General features: G+C 39.4%; 2 protein-coding genes across 2 annotated transcripts in view; one reads left to right on the top strand and one right to left on the bottom strand.

Annotated features, from left to right (window-relative positions):
• The window catches only part of Ctnna1 (catenin alpha 1), a 115,685-nt gene that overhangs the window by 16,173 nt on the left and 77,196 nt on the right, over nucleotides 1-22,316 (bottom strand). Inside the window, exons 8-9 of the mRNA XM_027400741.2 lie at nucleotides 10,110-10,190; nucleotides 8,870-9,022 (exon numbers count right to left, since the gene is read on the bottom strand). Coding sequence (XP_027256542.1) covers nucleotides 8,870-9,022; nucleotides 10,110-10,190 — 234 coding nt within the window. The remainder of the gene's footprint in view (nucleotides 1-8,869; nucleotides 9,023-10,109; nucleotides 10,191-22,316) is intronic.
• Nucleotides 17,980-19,566, top strand: Lrrtm2 (leucine rich repeat transmembrane neuronal 2; the record flags this gene model as incomplete). The annotated part of the gene is made up of 1 exon (XM_035439773.1): nucleotides 17,980-19,566. A coding segment is annotated over one exon (1,587 nt), but the record flags the coding sequence as incomplete, so codon positions are not given.

Genomic DNA, 22,316 nt, shown 5'->3' on the forward strand with positions numbered 1-22,316 from the left:
TGGTGACTCACAATAGTGTAATTCTAGTTCCAGAGGATCTGACACCCTCTTCTGGCCCCTGCAGGCACCAGGCATGAACATGGAACACAGACATACATGCAGGCAAAAACAACCACTCCCATTAAATAATAAAATCAGTGTCAAGTGTTTAGCTTGACAGGCACAGTAGTGCATACTCTGTAACCCCATCAGCAGGGGAGCTAAGGTAGGAGATCATGTTCCAGGCCAGTCCAGGCTACAAAGAACCTGTCTCAAATCACTGGGCTTGAATCCCACCTAGACAGGAAGATAAATTCAAAGCTAGCTTGAACAAATTAGTAAGACCCTGTTTTTCAAACCTTTAAAAAGTAAAAGCAAAGTGTGTGTTTTAGGAGTGAGGGATGGCTCTATGATAGGGTGTTTACCTAGGAAGTGTGAGGTCCTGGGTTCAATCCCCAGTATAGTAGTGGTTGGTATCAGGGGAATCTCAACAGAATTTGAAGTCTGAATAAAAAAAAAAAAACATGAAACATAGGAGCTTTTACCCCCCCCACACACACACACAATGAAAGCCCAAGGCAAGTTCTACTAATAAAATAACAAGTAGGTGGCATTGAAACAAAAGGGGAAAATACAAAACACAATCAAAAAAGAAGAGTTAAGAATAGAGAATCAGTGATGGATGAACATGATTAAGAAACAGAAAGGCAAACTAACAGCACAAATGAATCCACCTATCAGTAATGGTAATAAATGCTCTCAGTGTTCTCAGTTCTCTCACATAGGCAGGCACACACTGGATAGCTCCTCACATTATAGGTGGTTTGATAACAAATGACCTTGTGTTATCCTGTAGATAAATCATCAGAGGCCTCATATACAAATCTCGTGAAAAGACTCTTTCTGAAATTAATCTTAGGATGGACTTTACTTGATCCTAGCTTTCCACATATAACTTTATCATATATATCATATAACTTGCTTTTTGTTCAAAACAAGTCATGCTAATCTAATTTTAGGAAGAATCAGAGTATAAATAAGTATCACTAGTAACAAATACAAAACAGAATTTATAACAGTGAACTTACTTAAATGATAATTTTTAAAGTTCCTATTTCTAGTCTACCTAACTACTCAATTTATCGGCAAATCTAGAAATGGTGCTTCACTAAACATGGGGTATCATTAGTCCCACTTCTCAATGAGAAAATGGGAGTCCCTACATTCTTTGGCTGGCTTGGTACTTACTATGTAGGCTGAGCTAGCCTGAAACAGAGACCTGCCTGCCTCTGCCTCAAAGTACCTGATTAAAGGCCTGAACAACCATGCCTGGAAGGCCTATAATCTGTACTGAAATACAGCTAAAGTTGGGCAGAGTGTTCCTCAATCATTCCTACCAGGCTACAAGAGAAAAGAAAAATGCTGAGGTCCTTTAAGGAGTTTCTGGGCATAGTTAAGAATGACTCTGTGGGTGGAAGCGCTTGCTGCCTGGCCAGATAACTTGAGTTTGATCTAAGGGACCCAACTGGTAAAAGGAAAACATCACTGCTGCAAGTTTTCCTCTGATTTCTACAAGTGTGCCTTAGCATGTGCATCCACCCTGGGGGGGGGGTGCTTTGTTAACTTGACAAGGTGATAAGTCTGGAGAGGGAAAGACTGGTCCAGGAACAAGTAAGACACCTCAGTCTCATGCTGTAAATTCACCAGAATTTACAAATCCTGGAAAACATGAGAAGGCTAAGCACAAAACACTAAGAATTCTTCTGGAATCCAAGATTGGAATTCTCTTTGGACACCTCACTTCTTTCATGCAACTCCAACAATTACAGAAAACAGAAACTTCATTTGTTATTTGCTAGAGTTTCAGCCTACCATGTCATACAGAAGCACTGAGAAAATACACAACCAGTCACAGAAGATCAATGATTAATATAAATTCTCCAAGAGCCTTCAATTACCACATGAGTTCACTACAAAATCAAATACATAATGCAGATCATTCAATTTTCAGTCAAAAATACACATTTCAAGCTAATAGAGCTATACCCTATGATGTTCCAGACAATGAGAAAACCGAGAGAGGGAACCCAAAAGTAAAAGAGCTACATTTACTCCCCCCCCCCAAGACAGGGTTTCTCTGTGAACCACCATGCCTGACTTAGGAAGCCCACAAATGTTTGCTAACATAATCTTTCTACAATTCTTTTCTCTTTTCTGATGTATTAAAAAAAAAAAAATTGCAGCCAGGCGTTGGTGGCACACGCCATTAATCCCAGCACTTGGGAGGCAGAGGCAGGCAGATCTCTGTGAGTTCAAGACTAGCCTGGTCTACAGAGTGAGTTCCAGGATAGGCTCCAAAACAACTTCAGGTTTTTCTCAATTTCACATCCCAAAAGGTCTGATTCAGGCTAAAGAGATGGATCAGTGCTTGCTGCATGACCAAAAGGACTGATAAACCAGGCATCCTGGAAGACATGGAACTTCAGTTCCAAGGGATCCAAGACCTCTGTGTGTGCACAAACACAAATACACACACATACAAATGTGCATGGTACCTTCTGTATAAAGATGACTTTAGAACAATACATAATGCAAAGCTCTGTGTTTGTCAACCATCTACACACAATTGAATCAGAGTCTGGATGCTGGCTGAATCCAAAGAGAGAACATCTATTAACAATGAAAGTGAGAAAGCTCACTAGTCTAACAGCTGTTGGGAACCCAGTATGTACTCAGCATTACTCTTTGCCTATATTCCAAAGGACCATTATAGAGTGGGTAGAGCTAGATAAATAAGAAAATTAAGTAAATCGACTAATTTCAGATACTAAGGAAGGCCGTGAAGCACATACGCTGAGGGGACCTAGGGATGCCTTTCTGTGGAGGTGACTTTTGCGCAGAGAGCAGTCAGGTCTGGAGAAGTAGAGAGGTATGATGGGCCAGCAAGGAGACCTACAGGACTAAAGGCAGAAGAAAATGCAGACAGGACACTTCATGAGCTCCGGTTAACTACAGTTTCAGACTGTATCACATCTGTCCCCAGAAGCCATGGCCAAGGTAGGTGAGAAAAGTCCTGAAGCAAAGGAACGACATGATCTCATTTAAGGAGATCATACTGGCATTCTTCTTGGAAAAGAAGCTAGACAGGAATCAAAGTGCCAGCCAAATACATGTTAGTGACTGCTGCAGAAATCTAACACGATGATAGCTACACTACAGATGTGATCATAGAAATTAAACACAAAGAAATTGATGGGCATTAACTGGTCAGATTTGGAAATTGGGGAAGATCAAGGATAGCCCTTAGAATTTGAGAAGCTGACTAGGAGACAGCATCAAACAAAATAAGACATAAGACAGCAACCTTCATGGCAGAGACTAGTTAAACAGACAACTACTAACCAATTGTCAAAAATGGGGTGCTATGTGCACTGCAACACATGCAATGGTCATAAGAGAAGTGACGTAACCATGTTTCTGCATGTTATGGTATCATCTGCCTTAGCAAACACCCAACCAACCCACTATGGTATCAACTTTGTATAAGGTTTGAATCTCTCTAATATATTGTTTTCTTTTTTGTGCTTCAAAATCTCAACCCCAGTTCCTAAAACTGAACTTAGAAAAGTTCTATTTAAAACACTAATGTCCTACAAATGTACTTCATCTAAAGTGGCACTTTCACTCCCAAGCCACCAGGATACATGCTTCCAGAAACTTGTAGTTTCTTAACAAACAAAGTTGGATGGCAGGTAGGTTGTGTCTAAGAACACTGCCAAAGACAAGTGTAGGCATGCCCTGATAGAGCCCTGAACCCTACAACACAGTAATCACAAAACAGCTGCTTCAGCATAAAGATACCTGTCTACTCGATGATCAGAGGACAACTTTAAGGAGCTGGTTCTTGCCTTCCAGTGTGGTTATCTAGAGACTGAACTCAGACAGACTTTCAAGGTAGAGGCAAGCACTTTGCCCATTGTGCTGGCTAGTTTCATGTCAACTTGACAAACGTTAATCTTTTTGGAAGGAGAATCCTCAATTGAGAAGATGGTCCTACAAAGACCGACCCCATGGTGTCATCTTGATTGATGACTGCTCTGAGAAGGCCAGTCCACTACGGGAGGTGATACCAGGGCTAGTGCCTGTAAGCAGGACTCCTCTGCACCAGCTCTTGCCTTCAGGCTCCTGCCCTAACTTCCCTCATCCGTGGGCCACGATGCAAACTGTAAGCGAACTCCTCAAGTTGCTATTTGGTCATGGTGTTTTATCACAGCAATAGAATCCCTAAGACACCACCATGTCAGATCTGGGGAACATTTCCTTAAAAACCTAAGAAATCGAGCTACACACCTCAGGAATAGGTGTGATATGCTGTCACCTGATTCCAGGCGCAGTTCACAGTATGTATATAGCAGTGGAGGCCAAGAATTCATGGAAAGCCAAAGCAAATGAAGAGCTTAAACTTTAAACATAAGTCAAAATGTTTGTGAAGTATAGTAGTGCCGCTCAACAGAAAGAGAACCAGAGTCATCAACTTTAAGGCAACACCAATGGATTACATTCCAATCACTGGCTAGCATTTTGCAGAGCAGTTGCTCTCTATCACTCTTGCAAATCTGTTTCTCATCTCCTAGACTAATGTTTAATGGCAGGAAAACTGCACAGGACCATAGGGAACCTGCTCTAAGAAGAATAAAGGATGCATATATCTGCAGAGAAACTGCTAAGACAGACTATGCCTTTATATAATTATCTCATGCTCAATATTGAAAGGGACATGAGGGGAACAGTGTATACCTGTCTATCTAGATGCCTTAGCAAGATAAAAATAAAAGGATTCTTAACTGGCCGAAACATCAATTATATATAAGACCTGTTCAATCAGGAGATTTCCAGTGGCAAGTTGAAAGGTTCTATCTTATGCTATATCTTTGACAATATTTAAAAAACAGATTAGATGAAAGGAGAAAATATATATAAACAAAATAGAAGAGACAGAAGAAATGGCAGACATTTGGAAAGCAGCAATTCTGACAAAAGATTACACCAGATCTAAGTTTATACTGACTATCAAAACCACACACAGAGCCAAATACCCACCTTGCACCCACACTGACAGAAATGGACCTGATGTCTCTAAGGAGCAGTCTCTCTATAGGAAAAACCTAGCAGTTCTAACTGACTGTGAGCTAAATGGGAATTTCAGCACATAGCTATTGCTCAAAAGGCCAAAATCATCCTGTGACATAATGCTAAGTCAATCTCCAGAATGATGAAGGCATTGGTTGCTGCCCCTGGAGCTGGTGTTCACTGAGAGCTACACTTGAATGGAGGACACTCGGGGAAGAGCTCTGATAAAGTGAGCTCCCAAAATCCTGGAAATCATCTAGCACTGTCCAGCAGAGACTTGTGAAATTTTTAGTAACGACATTAAGTAGTTTTAATTAAAAAGGTGAAATACATTTAATCTAAAAAAAAGCTGTTATCATTTGAACATATAATAAATGCAATGAACTAATTTTTTCAGACTATGTATTGAAAGTATATATTTTATACTGAACATACTCTCAACTCCCAAATGTTTAACAGCAACAAGACAAACAGGGAGGTTTTAGAGTAGATGACAGCTTCCCTCTCCCAACAGTCAGAGGGGAACTCCACAAGTACCATACACTATCTTTGAGGACAGTGAGTTGTCTATGACTAAAAGACTGAAGGGGTCCCAGAAGGACTACACGATTTTCAGATTGAGGATGGGGCGGGGTGGGGAAGCAAAGACAACACAGAGCTTCACTATGTAGCCCCAAGCTAGTCTGGAACTCACAACATAGAACAGGATGACCTTGAATTCCTAGACTCTGCCTCCCAAGTGCTCAGCATGCGTGCTACTTTTAAAAGAGAATAGGTGAGGATCATAAAATGGACCTACAGGGAAACAAACTCAGCAGCCTTAACCTCTTCTGTGGTACTTCCATGTAGAAGGCTAGGCAGATTGTGCACTCAAGATAACTACAAAAAATTATGCATGTGACGTACCTTCACCATACACTGAAGAACACAGTGCTGTGTATAATGTAATTTGTATAGTCTGATTTTTGATTCATAGAATCCAAATATTCTTCAACTTTTTGGAATTGATATAAGTAGTACCTCAGTTACCCACACCAGGACTGATAGTTTACACTAATGAGGTGACTTGGGATAGGGAATCAACCCTCTGATTAAATAACTGGAGCTTTTCAGGCCAACATGAGCTGGGGAAGAGTAAGACTGGGAATGAGATCCATCCATCAGGCATATATAATGAAACTTGAACAAAGTTTCTGGACATAGAGACTCATGGGAGGTATTAGGTTGGTACATATACCAATGTCACAAGAGGGTGGAGTGCCTCAATTCCATCTGTATGGGGGACAAAAATTTTTCCCGAGTTCTAACCTATGTGTCTCTTAATCTGGCTAGTCCTGACTAAAAGTTTTGCCTTTCAAATAAAATGCTGTGTGTTTGTGTTGTTCTAGTGAAACCAGAAATAGGTTATGCAAATGCTTAGCATTTGAGGCAAGCTGGTCAGAGTGGTAATATCTTGGAGCCCTAAGCTGACTGTGGATCTTGTTGGGACTTACAACCTTACCCTGTAGGTTTACACTAATTCCTGGCAGTTAATGTCAGAAATCTGTTACCGTGTTGCAGAAATATCACTCCTTCCAAACATACCCGCACATATTCTTAATGGTTGTAGAACCTAATCTTCTCCTTTCCAGTTATATGCATATACCATAGCATGTATATATTTTATACACTATTATTAATTCTGCTGAACCAATAAGAAAAAGTAGGCCCTCGAATCAAAGTTGGCCTGTAGACATTTACTTCAGCTAAAAGGCAATTAATGAAAAGAAATGAAATCAGGGGATTAATAAAACACACTGAAGCATTTTACTTTTGCCAAAAAGTCTCTGATTAGTTCAAGGTGTGTCATTATAATACAATGGTTGTAGGGGAGGAGAAGTCTAGTCGTGGAAAAAAAAGTTCTGCCTTGAGTCAAGAATTTGAGGCTTCTAAGACCTTAAAAATTAATTTCTTTTCATGGACATAGTAATTATATATTTTACTGCCTCAATTATCATAAATATAATCATAACTGTTTGCAGAACGGCACTACATAGCCTGGGGTTATGCCTCAGGTAATGGAAATCCTGTGTCATTTAATATACAGGTAAGATGTAGAAGTTAATGGGCGTAGAGGGCACACAGAGGGAAAAGAGGTGAGAAAAGGGTTAGACTTGAGCTGTGATGAGAGACATCGCACTCTAATCTCTAAAGACTATATTCAGAATGAAATGAATGAAATGAAAGAAATGAAATGTTTAAGTCTGGAAAAAGTTTCCAAAAACTCTTAAATCCAGCCAGTGATTGACCCATATTTTCCTTGTCTCCCAGCAACTTTGTTTTGCTTTTTCAAGACAGAATCATACTATGGGTGTCCTGAAACTCACTCTACAGACCAGGCTGGCCTTGAACTCAGAGTTCTGCCTGACTCTGCCCCAAGTGTGCCACAATGCCCAGCTCAGTTATTGTTTCCCAATGGTGTGGTCCACTGGACCAGTAAAAGCAATGAGCTTCACTACTCACTGGAGAGCTTCACTACAGTAGAGGTATGCAAGCCGGGAGAAGCTCTCAGTCTCCATAGGAAAAGGATTGTGGAAAGTACACAGTGCTGTATACAATAGGTGCTCATCAAATATCAACTATGTTTTGCTGGTAGGAGAAGCTGAGGATGGCATAACTGGCATGATGAAGCGCCCTCTGTGTAGGTACAGACAAGAGCTGCCCTCTCTTCAGACACTGATACTCCAGGCCTTAATGCCTAGCACTCAAAGGAACCTTTTAAATAAGTAGGCTACTTCTGAGAGACTGGTTTCCTGAACACAATTTCTGTCCATTTGGAAATCATGTCTCGGACTGTCACATGACTATGGTGAACCAGATTATGATTAATGGATATACAAATGAAACTCTCCAATTTTAGTTCCAAATGTCAGAATTATTAACTTGAATAACACACTGACCTATGCATTCTGTACATAATTCTGTTCAGAAAACCACTTAAGTCAATATTCAAAGAAAACGAGGTATAAAATTAGTAAGGAGTTTAAATGTGATTACTGATATTTTCCTTAGAATGACAGGGTTTTTCTGTGTAACTCGGCTGTCCTGGAACTCTGTGTAGACCAGGCTGGTCATCAACTCAAAGATCCACTTGCCTCTGCCTCCCACTGCTGGGATTAAGGGTATATTCCAGTGAGAACCAGCTCCTTGGGAGTATTTTTATAGTGTTAACTTGGGCTATGTCACTATAAATCACACTTTACATTCTGCTTTTAAATAATGACCACCTACCAATAGGTCTATGGAATAGTTATCAATTATTAGTTTCTATACTAGTGTTACATTTTGTGTGTATCTCATTTCTAAACTATACTAATAATTAATCAATATAAATTCATTTAAAAAAAAACAAAGAAAACTTGTCTTGAAATTAAGTGGCAATTCACCTTTTCTAATTATTATTTTACAAACCAACCATTTCCACACACGTTTCTAGTGTAAAAGCATGTCTAATTTAGTTGATGTTGGAGCTTGTTTACTCTTAAAACAGGACTGAGCCAAGTCTGCCTTGAGCATAAGGCAAAACACCTAGCATATCTATCATTCTTTTGGTCCTCGGAACATGAAAAACAGCAGTTATAATAGAGACCCCATGACAGCTGAAAGACTGTTTATAAATGTTGTATTTTCAAGGAGCCCTTGAAAACTTATACTAATTCAATCACATAAAACTGATGACTCACCAAGTTACCTATGTTAATCAGACTGCTAATACACTTACCTCAATCAATTTGTTGGCATGTTCACGAAAAACCTGGGCATACTCCTTAACTTCTTTCTCATTTCCATTCTTTGCAGCTTCAATCAGTACCAAAAGAGGGACGTTGGTCTCCAGGAAAGAGTCTGATACATGGTCCATGACAGCTTTGCGAAGCTAATAATTAAATTGTATAAATTTGATTTTATTTCTACTAAGAAGTTAAACTGTGATATAATATATCTAATAGAAGCCTATGAAAGACAGGCAGAGCTTATACAATTATGTCCCCCATGTAAGCAATGCATTGAAACAACCTGAAAGAAAGGACTGCCGAGACCATGGTTAACACTGCACTTGGCACTCTAGCAACAGAATTTCCAGTTTTCAAGGCAGTACCTTTTTTCTTTCCTTGGAACTTACAAAACTAAATGGGATCACAACACTGTTCTGGATTGAACTGGCACATAACTTTGGAATATATGTAATTAGCCTAACTAGTTAAAATTAAGTGAAAAAAGGAAAAGAGCACTCTCTGGTTTATCTACACTACAGGACTATACACTATAAATTTTAAATGTTATCTTTCTAAGAATCATTGGGGACACTTGGTTCACCAAAGGCACATCAATTTTTAGTTTTGTATTCTATCTAGTATGAAGAATAAAATGTCTCTACTAATTTCTGAAACTGTCCGAATTCTCACCATAACTTAAATCTTATTACATTACACTACGTATTTATAAAGTCAACTCTAACTTCTTTTAAAAATTTAATTTCAAAATGTTAATGAGATTATGTATCATTTAAAGTAACAGATTTTTAAATTTACTAACATGGAAAATTCAGTATCTTCAACATTACTGTACTTGAGATAAAAAGACATTTCCACCAGTGGGAACAAACTGATAATATATAAACAGAATGGGTGGACTCGTGAGTAACTGGAATCTAGTGTGTGGAAGTCAACACAACAAGACCATCTAAGGTTGTATTCACAGATCCCTATGTCATCTTACACTGATTTTCCTGCTCATATATCCTAATTTATTCAGTCCACCCAGAGGGAACATAATAGTCAACATCCCTCTGAGATTTTTTTAGATATTAATAAACTTACTAGCAACAGAACAGAAAAGAGTCACTTTTCTGAAGACTTTCCCTTTCCCTTAATTAAAAATATAAGCCTATGTTTATTAGAATTTTAATCAAAACTAAAACTGAGAACTTAGGAAATAAAATTAACACTTTTTTTAAAGCTTACCTGTCTACGCAAGTCCCTTGTCTTCTTGGTCATTTTATCTATTGCAGAGTTGAGTGCATCACTTCTTTCTTTACGTCCAGCCTGAATAAACAGATGCTCATGTGAGTATATTTCAAGAAACATTAATCAGATCTATAAATACTTAGTGGTAAAGCAACACTGAAATAAAAAAAAAAAAGAACCAAAAGTAAAATGGACTTTACATTTTTAAAATTATTTTTAAGTATAAAGTGTTTTGTCTGAATGTGTATCTGTGCACCATGTGTGCCTTCTGCCCACAGAGGCCAGAAGCGGGCATCAGATCTTCTAGAACTTTAGTTACAGATGGCTAATTGTCATGTGGGAGCTGGAAACCAACCAGGATCCTCTGCAAGAGCAGCCAGTGCTTTTAACCGCTGAGCCATCTCTCCAGCCCTGAAACACTGTAGTTTTTGGGACAGGCTCTCTGACTGAATCTGGACTCACTGACTTAGCTAGGCTGCTAGATTTAGCTCAGCAAACTTTGGGGATTCTCCTGTCTCTATCTCTTCAGTTTTAAGATAACAAAAGTGTACCATCACACCTAACTTTTTACATCAACTCTGGGAATCAAACTGAGGTCGAGGTTCTTTACTTGATCCATTTCCTGACCTCCAAAAAGTAAGATGCGGGTTTGGAGAGATAGCTCAATAGAGTGGCTCACAACTATCTATAATTCCAGTTCCATGCCATCTTCTGATCTCCAAGGGCACCAAGTATTCATGAAGTACAAAGATAAATATGTAGGCAAAACATCCATACACGTAAAATAATAATTAAAAAAAATCACATCCATGAACTAACCTTTGAGGGAATGACATAGACACAGGAACATGCACACATCACAAATCTTTTAATTCTGCCTTTGCTAAACTGCCCTAAAAATCAATTTGTCTTTTTGTTGCTGTGGGAAGAAAACGTTACGCCTCAGTCAAGAAGGGTTTGTCAGGGCAGGCAGTGGTGGCACATGCCTATGATCCCAGCACATGGGAGACAGGCAGGAAGAAACACACACACACACACACACACACACCACACACACACACACACACACACACACACACACACACACACACACACACACACACACACACACACACACACACCCCTCTGTCTCAAAAAATAAAACAAACAAAGGACAGGCAGGAAGAAACAAACAAACACACACACACACACACACACACACACACACACACACCCTCTTTCTCAAAAAATAAAACAAACAAAGGACCAGTTAGCTCAGATGCAGTGGTGGCAGGAAGAAACACACACACACACACACACACACACACACACACACACACACACACACACACACACACACACACACACACACACACACACACCCTCTGTCTCAAAAAATAAAACAAAGGACCAGTTAGCTCAGATGCAGTGGTGGCAGGAAGAAATACACACAAATACACACACACACACACACACACACACACACACACACACACACACACACACCCTCTGTCTCAAAAAATAAAACAAACAAAGGACAGGCAGGAAGAAACACACACACACACCCTCTGTCTCAAAAAATAAAACAAACAAAGGACCAGTTAGCTCAGATGTAATTACTGACCCTTCTAGAAGGAGCTGGACAGAGCACGTTCAGTACAAGTACAGAGCAAGTTTAGGGTTCTGGTTATCCTTTAAAATGTAATTGGGATATAACACACATACATCTACAGCACTCACAAGCTGAACACTATCTTGATAAATTAGCTTCCTGAATGTAAAAGAGATCAAGGAATTAGAGAAGAGTGCTTGCTGCTCTTGCACAGAACCCAGGTTCAGTTCCTAGAATCGACATACTGGCTCATAACCATCTAGGTAGTTTCAGGGGATCAGACACTCTCTTCTAACCTCAATGGGCACTAGGTACACACATGGTACATGCACATATATGCAGGGAAAACACTAATACACATAAACCAAAAACTCAAAATTAGTTACTTTCTGCTTTATAAAACTGAATTTCTTTTAAAATTAAAGTTGAGATGAATTATTTACAAAATAAAGTAATCCAAACATAAACATTAAGAAAAGCAACCAGTAGGCACACATGACTATCCCTTATTCAAATGCCAGGTACCAGAAGTATTTTAGAATTCTGAGTTCCTTTTAGATTTTCTAATATTTGTACAGACTTTTTATTAAAAAAAAAAAAACTTTAGGGCTGGAGAATTTAAAGTTTTCAGATTAAGGATGTTGAACCTGTGTATTATCAGAACAAACAAACTAAAGTAAGGGATCCTGAGCTCTAACATAACTGAGAAACTGCATTCCACTGCATGGAGACCCCTGGGTGTTGCTTCATTTTGACATGGGTATCTCTGTTAAGCAGTGGCAAAGGGCTTCCTGAGAAAACAGTAAGGCACATTTCAGGCTTCAGGATAAAGCCTCCCTTCAGCAAGTAAATACCAGCTGTGCTGAAGAGAGGTAAAGGTTACTAGCTGGGTCTGTCTAAAAGTACAATTCTCATTAGGAATTAGGAATTCTCATCAAACAGAGAAGCTGCTATACCTTCCTCCTATGTAACAAACTACTATTTATTTAGTCCCATGCCTGCTCCATATAGTTAAAATGGGTAGGACCAACATAACCCTTTTCACAGAGGACTTAGAATATAAAATAATTCAGAGAAGGGGCTTGATGGCACATGCTTTTAACCTCAATACTTGGAAGGAAGGTGGTTCCCTGTGAATTCCAGGCCAGCCCGATCTACCCAGTTAGTTTCAGGCTACCCAAGAGCAACAAAGTGAGACCCAGCCTCACAATAATAGCAACAACAACAATAATAATTCATTGCATTACCTAATTCAACAATACCCAGTATCATGGAGTGCTGTGATAGGTGTTCCTAATGATAAAATACCCCATCAGAGTAGCAGTCAAAAATCATACAGAGGAAAAATTTACATACTTCTCAACACCCCACCCCAGTTTTTGGAGACAGGGTTTCTCTGTGTAGCCCTGGCTGTCTTGGAACTCACTCTGTAGACCAGGCTGGTGTCCAACTCAGAGATCCACCTGCTTCTGCCTCCTGAGTGGGTTTAATGGCATGGACCACCAAGACCCAGCAGATATTGACTCCACTCTTCATTCGTGTAATATGAAAAGGATGAAAAATACAACCAACCCCAAGGCAAAAACAAAGGCTTTGACATTGTTGGTGGCACTTCAAGGCACAGTTTAGCCTCTAAATTTCAAAGCAAACCTATAAAAGTCTACTCAACTACAAAACATCCCTCTGTTGACAAGGGGGAAATGTTCCAAGCTGAAGAATCTGTAATAATCTTCTTACGGCTTTTCTGACAGAAGCTTTCATCATCTTATTCTACATACAATCCCTGGAGGAGTATGCCATTTTCATTTCTTTGACAACTAAGATCACCTAGCCATGCTCCATGTTATGATCTATTCATATGAGCTCTGGTTCTCCAAATCTGTGATGTTCTCTTATCTACCATATTCTGATTCCTATCTTTTCTTTGGATAAGAGTCATCTCTTTCTGGAAGCTTCCACTGGCCAACCTCAACTCTTAAGTCCCAAGTTCCCTGCCTCCCACAGCACATAGGACTTACCTTTACAGTCTTTATAGCAACAGAAACCCTAAGACAGGCACAATTAAACACATGGTTGGTATAAAGCTCATTGCCTACCATAAAAAAAATAGAAAGTTTCACTTACATATCTGTATGTCACTCCAAGTAGGAAAGTAACTCTCTAATCACCCATGTATTTTTTAAAAATAAATTCTCACATGGAAGAATGCAAGTAACTATAACCACACCACTTGCTGAATTTCCTTAAACCTATTTTATAGGAGTGTTGAGTTAATTCTGCTTCCTCTGCCCTGATGTTAACATCTAAGGAGGTCAGAAGTGGTGTGTACACAAACACCATCTTCCAGAAGTGGTGCTGCCACTTTTAAGTCAAAGGTCTATATGCAGAATCTTTAAAGCTACTCTAAAATGTCAAGAAGAAAAAGTCTAGTTCAGAAAGAACAAAGGGGGACCTGAAGAGATGGCTCACTAGTTGACTTGCTGCTCTTTGCAGAGGACTTGAATTTGGTTCCAAGCACTCACATGGCAGTGGATAACCAACCATCTGTAACTCCAGTGCCAGGGCATTCAATACATCTTCTGACCTTCTCAGGAACCAAGCAAGCATGGTTGGGTTCACATATATACATGCAGGCAGAACACTGGTACACATAAAATTAAAAAAGAAAATTAAGAAAGAAAATGGTATCCAGATAGAGGGAGGAATCTATCAATGAGACCTGTGTGTACGTGTGTGTTTGGGGGGGAGGGGTGTTAAAGACAATGTTTCTCTGTTTAGCCTTGTCCTGGAACTCACTCTGTAGACCAGGCTGGCTTCAAACTAACAGAGATCCTCCTACCTCTGCCTCCCAAGTGCTGGGATTAAAGGCATGAGCAACCACCACCACCACCACCACCACACCACCACCACCCACCACCACCACCACCACCACACCACCACCACCAACCCCCCCCACTCACCCACAACCACACACCCCCACAACCACACACACACACACACACACACACACACACACACCACTTTTAAGGTAAATACATGGTCTTTTGGGCGACAGACTCAGCCTTCAAAACCCAGAAAGCAGGCAAGTGAAAAATAAAAAACTGCTGAGTTGGAAAAGGCTCTGTTGTTTCTCAATCACTCTGATGAAAAAAGTAGGAATGCCCACCCCTTCCGAGTGGTGGCAGGATTCTGTAACACCAGCTATTTGGGAGGCTGAGGCAAAAGGATCTGTCTCTTACTTTAAAAATGCATAACTCTCTATTGCACACTTGAGCAACTGCCCTCCCTCCAAGTTGATAGAACAGCAGAGACAATATAATTTGAAAAGTTTCAGTTCACTAGGTTCATCAATAGGCAGCAATATAATCTAAATAGTTTCAATTCACTAATACATTAACAGACTAAAAATCAGAAAGGGGCTAAGTGTTCCAAGAGTTTAAGGACACTTTTCCTTCTCTTTACATACAACTCATTCCTAAGCATGGTTGATCTAATTTAACTAACTCACATGCTTTTTCTACCCCAACAACTAAGGCAGTTACTTGTGACAATAATACAGCTTCTGCATTAGAAAGGCTATTTTCATCAGAATGTGACTGACTTCAGTAAGACACTGACAACATTCTAAGCGCTTCCTTTCAACCAATAATGATCCTTGCAACTTTTAGTGCCAACTTTACAGTGAACGGTTCTGAAACCTAGGCTCATAGACTCAGTAGGATCTACAGAAAAATCAACAACACTTCACAGTCCCATCTGTACAAAGACCAAGGTTAAGACACACCAGAGATCAAAAAGGCCAATGGAAGTCAGCATCATGGTGGGTGGTACAGTACTTGTGAAGCAACATTCATTCCTGAGAATGTAACTTCAGCGTGGCCAGTGGAACTACATGTAGTGCACTGTAGTCTGACAGAGTACACTTCTCCCTTCACTGGTGTCAGATGTACCATGTGGTCTGCAGACTTTATTAACCCCTCAAAATATTGCTGCTGCCTTCTCTCTCATGCTGTCTAGGCATTTACTGCCTTCAACAAAACTTTTACACTTCTAAACCCTTCTTGGGGTCACTTTTAGAAAAGCTGAAAAATATATATTTGCATTACTAGCGTTTCCACAAAACCTTTACATAAGTAGGAGACTTAAGAATCTTCTAGTCATTACCAGAGTAGCCCTACTCCAATACAAAATTGCATCTCTTTAGATAATGACTTCTTAGAATTCACCAGTGGCATAAAGTCCTCAGAAGCTTATTTCATGGATATCATCAATACTTTTGAGATTTCTCTAGGGTACAAAAAAAACTCACTAAGGGTAAGTGGTAATGGTATGGAGAAAATAAGTTCATGCAGCCAGATCAACAAGACAAAGAATGTAAAAGGCAGTCCCTCAATCTGGCCTGCAAATATATCCCTGATTCATGCTAGATACATCTTATGCATTTATATAACACTAACCATAAACATTTTTGTCTGAAAAGTTATCTAACAGGGAGAAGCTAGAGTTGTCAAGCAAAAACAACCAAAACAAAATCCTATTCCAATATAAATAAATGCCCTTTCATATTCATGAGAGGAATTAAAAAAGAGCTGCTATGAGATTCAAAGTCAGTTCATAAGTGTGCCAGTAAGAGATAGTGTGCAAACATTATTTTGGTGTTACAACACCCCAATCTCAGCAGCAACTGTAGCGTTCAATTAAGGAATAGGTGAGATGCTGAAGTAGAAATAAATCCTGAAGACCATGTGAGATTCCAGGCACACTACAATACTTGTTCAAAATTGTCTGTTCCACTGCTAACATCTGGGTCACATGTATAAATATGATGGTGTCAATCTGCCCCTCTCTTCTGGTAGGACATCCAAAGGTTGATTTAGCACTGTTTTCCAATCAGTGTGGTAATAAAACATTGTTATATAATAAGCAGAAAAGGGTTATTTAGAGTTCCCTTGAAATTCTGAATGAAGGGGGGGAAAAGCCAAAATAATTTCTTTTGGAAGCTACCCTTTTTTTTGTTCTTTATACTGTTAAATTCTCAATGGCAAAGAAATTAAGCCCACTTAGTTTACTGACACAGTCATAGTTGCTTTTTACCAAGCATGACAACAAGGCAATTGAGTAGCTTTCCAAACTACCAGAGCAGAGGCGTACCTTGCATAGGCTGGCATTAAATCAGCACTTCATAAATCAATCGTGCCCATTTAGATGATCTCTATGCAGAATCGGCAGTCTAACACTAGCTCTCACACACATTAAAAATCATCACTCTGCTAGTCCAACTCACTGTTCAGATGGGTCTTCTTGAATGCAGCATTTATTACAACCTCATTGTTGCTTCCTACACTGAAGGAATACCAAATTCTTAAGTCGGAGTTCTTCTTTCTCAATTTATTGTAAACAGGGGGTCCTGTAACGACCCTGACACTGTTACAAAGCACAGTGCTTTTTAACAGTAAAGCTTCTGGAAAACCCAAACAAAAGACACGTCACCCGGTGACGTCAGCCTATATACAGTTCTGTGTGGTCGCAGCACATAAGCAAATCCATTCTTGTGCAGTTTCTCGGAAAAGCTTTTCAGTAAATGCACTCATGCTGCTCCAGAAGCTCTTCTCTGCAACAAGCCGCCCATCTGCCATCAACAAGTTAAGACCGAGAGAACTAACAGCTGCGGTAAGGAAAGCCTGACGCTGATGGTCAGCAGTAATCAGAGGAGGAGGAGATTATTAACTTATAATCAAAGCTGATGTAGGATCAGAGCACCACAGAAAATGAAACCGATGCTATCCAGAGGAATATCCTAAGGAAAAACCAATTCACCCTGGCAGATTTGGATTTTACTTGGAAAGCCTGGGGCACAGACAACAGGAAACCGGTCAAAGGCTCCTGCATGTTAGAGCCTTTTACAGACTCACTGCGTTGAGTCTGACAACCTCGACTGAATGCAGCCTCCAATGTGCTCAGAAGAATGGGTAAGTCTATGCATTTCTATGGTATTTCTTGTACAATCAAAGAGGAATCACGCTTTATAAAACAAGTCAGTGAATTCCCATTTTATGATGCAAATCACTTGTTTCGGGATTTTAAGATTTATATAAAGGCATATAACACTAAGGAAAGAGACATGCTTAAATCTCTTTTATACGTGGTTTAAGTTTTGTGTTCCAGTATACAAGGTTAATTTTTCTGCAGTAAATGAAAAATGTTACATGCAATGAAATCTTTCATTATGATGTTACATTGTTGTTGTTTTCAACAGCCCCTGTGTTCTGCTGAAACATATCCTATCTTCTTGTTTTCCTTAAATTATATTCTGCAGGCTTACATTTCAAGTGGCCATTAGGGGCCCCTATGCTGGCAGCAATATATGCAATGAGTGTGGTTTTAAAAATGCTGCCTGCCCTGGGTATGGCGTGTCCACCCAAATGCCGCTGTGAGAAGCTGCTATTCTACTGCGACTCTCAGGGCTTCCATTCAGTGCCAAACGCCACTGACAAGGGTTCTCTGGGCCTGTCCCTGAGGCACAATCACATCACAGCGCTTGAAAGAGATCAATTTGCCAGCTTCAGTCAACTCACCTGGCTCCACTTAGATCACAATCAAATTTCAACAGTAAAAGAAGATGCTTTCCAAGGACTATATAAACTTAAGGAGTTAATCTTAAGTTCCAACAAAATATTTTACTTGCCAAACACAACTTTTACCCAACTGATTAACCTGCAAAATTTGGACCTGTCTTTTAATCAGCTGTCATCTCTGCATCCTGAGCTCTTCTATGGCCTTCGGAAGCTGCAGACCTTGCATTTGCGTTCCAACTCCCTGCGGACTATCCCAGTACGCCTGTTCTGGGACTGTCGTAGTCTAGAGTTTCTGGATCTGAGCACAAACCGTTTGCGAAGTCTAGCTCGAAATGGATTTGCAGGATTAATCAAACTGAGAGAGCTTCACCTAGAGCACAACCAGCTGACAAAGATTAATTTTGCTCATTTCCTCCGGCTAAGCAGTCTGCACACACTCTTCTTACAATGGAACAAAATCAGCAACTTAACGTGTGGGATGGAGTGGACCTGGAGCACTTTAGAAAAGCTAGACCTAACTGGAAATGAAATCAAAGCCATCGACTTAACAGTGTTTGAAACCATGCCTAATCTTAAAATACTCCTCCTGGATAACAACAAGTTAAGCAGTCTTGATTCCAAAATCTTAAACTCCCTGAGGTCCCTCACAACCGTTGGCCTCTCTGGCAATCTGTGGGAATGCAGCTCCCGAGTATGTGCTCTGGCCTCCTGGCTGGGTAGTTTCCAAGGTCGGTGGGAGCATTCCATCCTATGCCATAGCCCTGACCACACCCAAGGAGAGGATATTCTAGATGCAGTCCACGGGTTTCAGCTCTGCTGGAATTTATCAACCACTGTCACTGCCATGGCTACAACTTATAGAGAACCAACCACTGAATATACAAAAAGAATAAGCTCATCAAGTTACCATGTAGGAGACAAAGAAATTCCAACTACTGCAGGCATGGCAGTTACCACAGAGGAACACTTTCCTGAACCAGACAATGCCATCTTTACTCAGCGAGTAATTACAGGAACAATGGCTTTATTGTTTTCTTTCTTTTTTATTATCTTTATAGTGTTCATTTCCAGGAAGTGCTGCCCTCCCACTTTAAGAAGAATTAGGCAGTGCTCAATGATTCAGAACCACAGGCAGCTCCGATCCCAAACTCGACTCCATATGTCAAACATGTCAGACCAAGGACCGTATAATGAGTATGAACCCACCCATGAAGGACCTTTCATCATCATTAATGGTTATGGACAGTGCAAGTGTCAGCAGCTGCCATACAAAGAATGTGAAGTATAATATCTCATCATCAAAAATCACATCAGATAAGTAACCTATTTTACATAGTAGGGGCTAAATACATATCTAATTTTTACCAATGGTGACATTAAGCCTAATTTTCCAAACCAAGTGGAGACTTGAGTTTTTGAAGTGTTGAAGTATTTTTAATTTTTTTAATGAAAACATATTTTAAGTGTTAAATGAAGCAATGATCATATTAATTTGCACTCTTGTTGGAAAGTCTAAATGCTTACTTCAATATAAAACATTTCATGTATGTAATTATATACTATTGTATGTAAACATTTACACTAAGGTCTCCATATGTTATTCTTTTTTCTACTGAAAACAGTTCTGAAAGAAGCTACTAAACAAAAATAGATAGGGATGAAAACCTGTTTGATTATTATTCTCCATCCCATGGACCACAACCAGCTTCCTGCTAAAAAGGAAACAGCAAAGTTCTCTTGTATGATATTTACTCAAACTATAATTTACTGCCAGTATGAGGAGGAGGCTTACATGTGTGCTTAAGACTGGTAAATATTAAACATTATTCTTTCAGAGTTTGGCCTGGTTTAATAGACATTATCTAAGTTACATCATGAAACCAGCACCTTTTATATAACTCCAATAAAACTGGGTGACTCTTTAATTTTCAACAATAAGTCAAAGCAATTATTTTAAAAAGCCTCATTATAATAAATCAATACTAAATAATTACACTGACTTCTTATACAATTCTAGTTTGACTTATAATGGACAGGCTGATTTTGTGGCATTTAGACTATTGTTTTAAACTAGTATTAAATTACCATTTTACTAATTATCTTACTAAATCCTATACTTATGTGAAAATTTGCATTTGGGAAAGAGAAAGTCAACCTAACAATCCTGATATACTCCATCAGGTCTGGAGTATATACATACCCTCTTCATAATTAAAGATGCCTTGACAAAGTGTTTAAGTTTCTTCCTTCTGCCCTTTTCTGATCTTTAAACCTCAAAGACCCACATTAAAAATAATCAGGTACTAAAGACACCTAACACTGATTCTTGTTATATTATAAAGATCAAGAAAAATTACTTTCAAAATATGTTAAAGCTTGCCCTTTAGTAAAGATACACATTTATACTGCTAGCTCCTTCTGAGACAGGCAGAACTCTTGACATAGGCCCTGCAGCCACACAACAGTAAGTGAAGGCAGTGTGAAAGTGAGGGGTAAAGATCAAAGAAAGACTTTGGAAGCCCAAAGACTCTCAGGTTAGTGGAAGTTTTGAAGCAGCAAATGTGATTATGTACAATTTGCACCAAATAAGCAATGCTCAGGGACCTGTATGATACAGAAGGAGGCTCTTTGATGTAAATATGAACACTCTGATCATAGTAACAAATGACAATGATGCCACATTTTTTCATGAAGTGTTCAATTATGACTTCTTTAAGGCAAATGATGGCATATGGGGAATTTAGACTCATTCAAGTAGAATTGTTCTACAAAGAAGGTTCCACATACAGGAGCAAACTAAAATTAAATCAGTAATTTGATTTCAGGAAGAAAAAAAAACAAACAAACATAGATCCTTAAAGAAAGTCACTAACATAAAAAGAAAGGCATCCTTTCCTTAACATGTATGTTTATCTTATATCCTTCACTCAAAGCTTATTTTCTCCCTAAGATTGAACTGAAATGTTCAGTCACAATTTTCCCCCGTTAGCACTGAAAAAAAAAACACCCACATTTCAAATCTTTTAGCAAAAAAGCAGACAATATTCAGGTTACAGTGAAAATATATGCTCTTTATATTTTTTTCAAGGTGGGTAGATTAGTGTGACTAAGCCTCAGAGCAGTTCAGTCAGTTGATCTTGAGTGGCAAGCATTTCATCTGATAACCCTCTGAGACGCTGGGCTTGTCTGAGCCGAGACAGATGCTGGTTTTCTGGCATAGAGCACAGCACGCTGCTTCCCCACCGAGGTGGGCTAGAATTTACCAACTCATGTACCGTGGTGAACACTGCCATTTGTCAGGTGACAGACAGCTTGTTCACAGTACAGCTTTGAGCATCCAAGACTCGACTGGCCCTAAAGGATGAGTGTTATTTTCATCATTTCAATTCATAACCAAAATTAATTCAAACTGTGAGTTAAAAAGTAAGCAATATTAACTAGGAACTCCAATTAATCCTAAAGGCTATAGTTAATAAAGTATATGTAGCAGAGCAAGACATTTAGCACCTGAAAAGAGCAGTGCCAAGGCCACCGAGGCATGCTGGGGGTGGGTGGGAGGGGGGACCACACACTTTGTTTATTTTTTTCCTTCCATGTTTCTGGTAATGGTAATGCCAACCAGGTATTTTCCTTTCCTACTTAAAGCACAAATTGCCATTTCTAACTGCCTACAGAAAGCAGGGTTCCATTTAGTTGATATGTATTTGTGTTGCAGTGTCTGTGCTACCAACTGGCCAGAGTAGAACTGCCTCCCAGCAAAACCATAACGTAGTTCCTAAGTCCTAAATGTGAAGGCTTTTAGGTGGGGTTTTACTCTCTTAAGCATTACCACCCAACTTCCCCTTGCCCCAATTTTAAAGATTAGAAAATGACCATCACAAATCAGAAAACTATTCTCTTAGAAAAATGAAGTGTCTATCGAGGAACTAAGAACAATTTGAAACTACAGTTACTCATTTCTGTAGCCTACAGAGAATTCAAATTTATCTTTCTGAGAGTGGCTTGTAAATCTGAAAACCCACATAAAACTCATAATAC

Source organism: Cricetulus griseus, chromosome 2, assembly GCF_003668045.3.
Source record: "Cricetulus griseus strain 17A/GY chromosome 2, alternate assembly CriGri-PICRH-1.0, whole genome shotgun sequence".
NCBI classification, from domain to species: domain Eukaryota; kingdom Metazoa; phylum Chordata; class Mammalia; order Rodentia; family Cricetidae; genus Cricetulus; species Cricetulus griseus.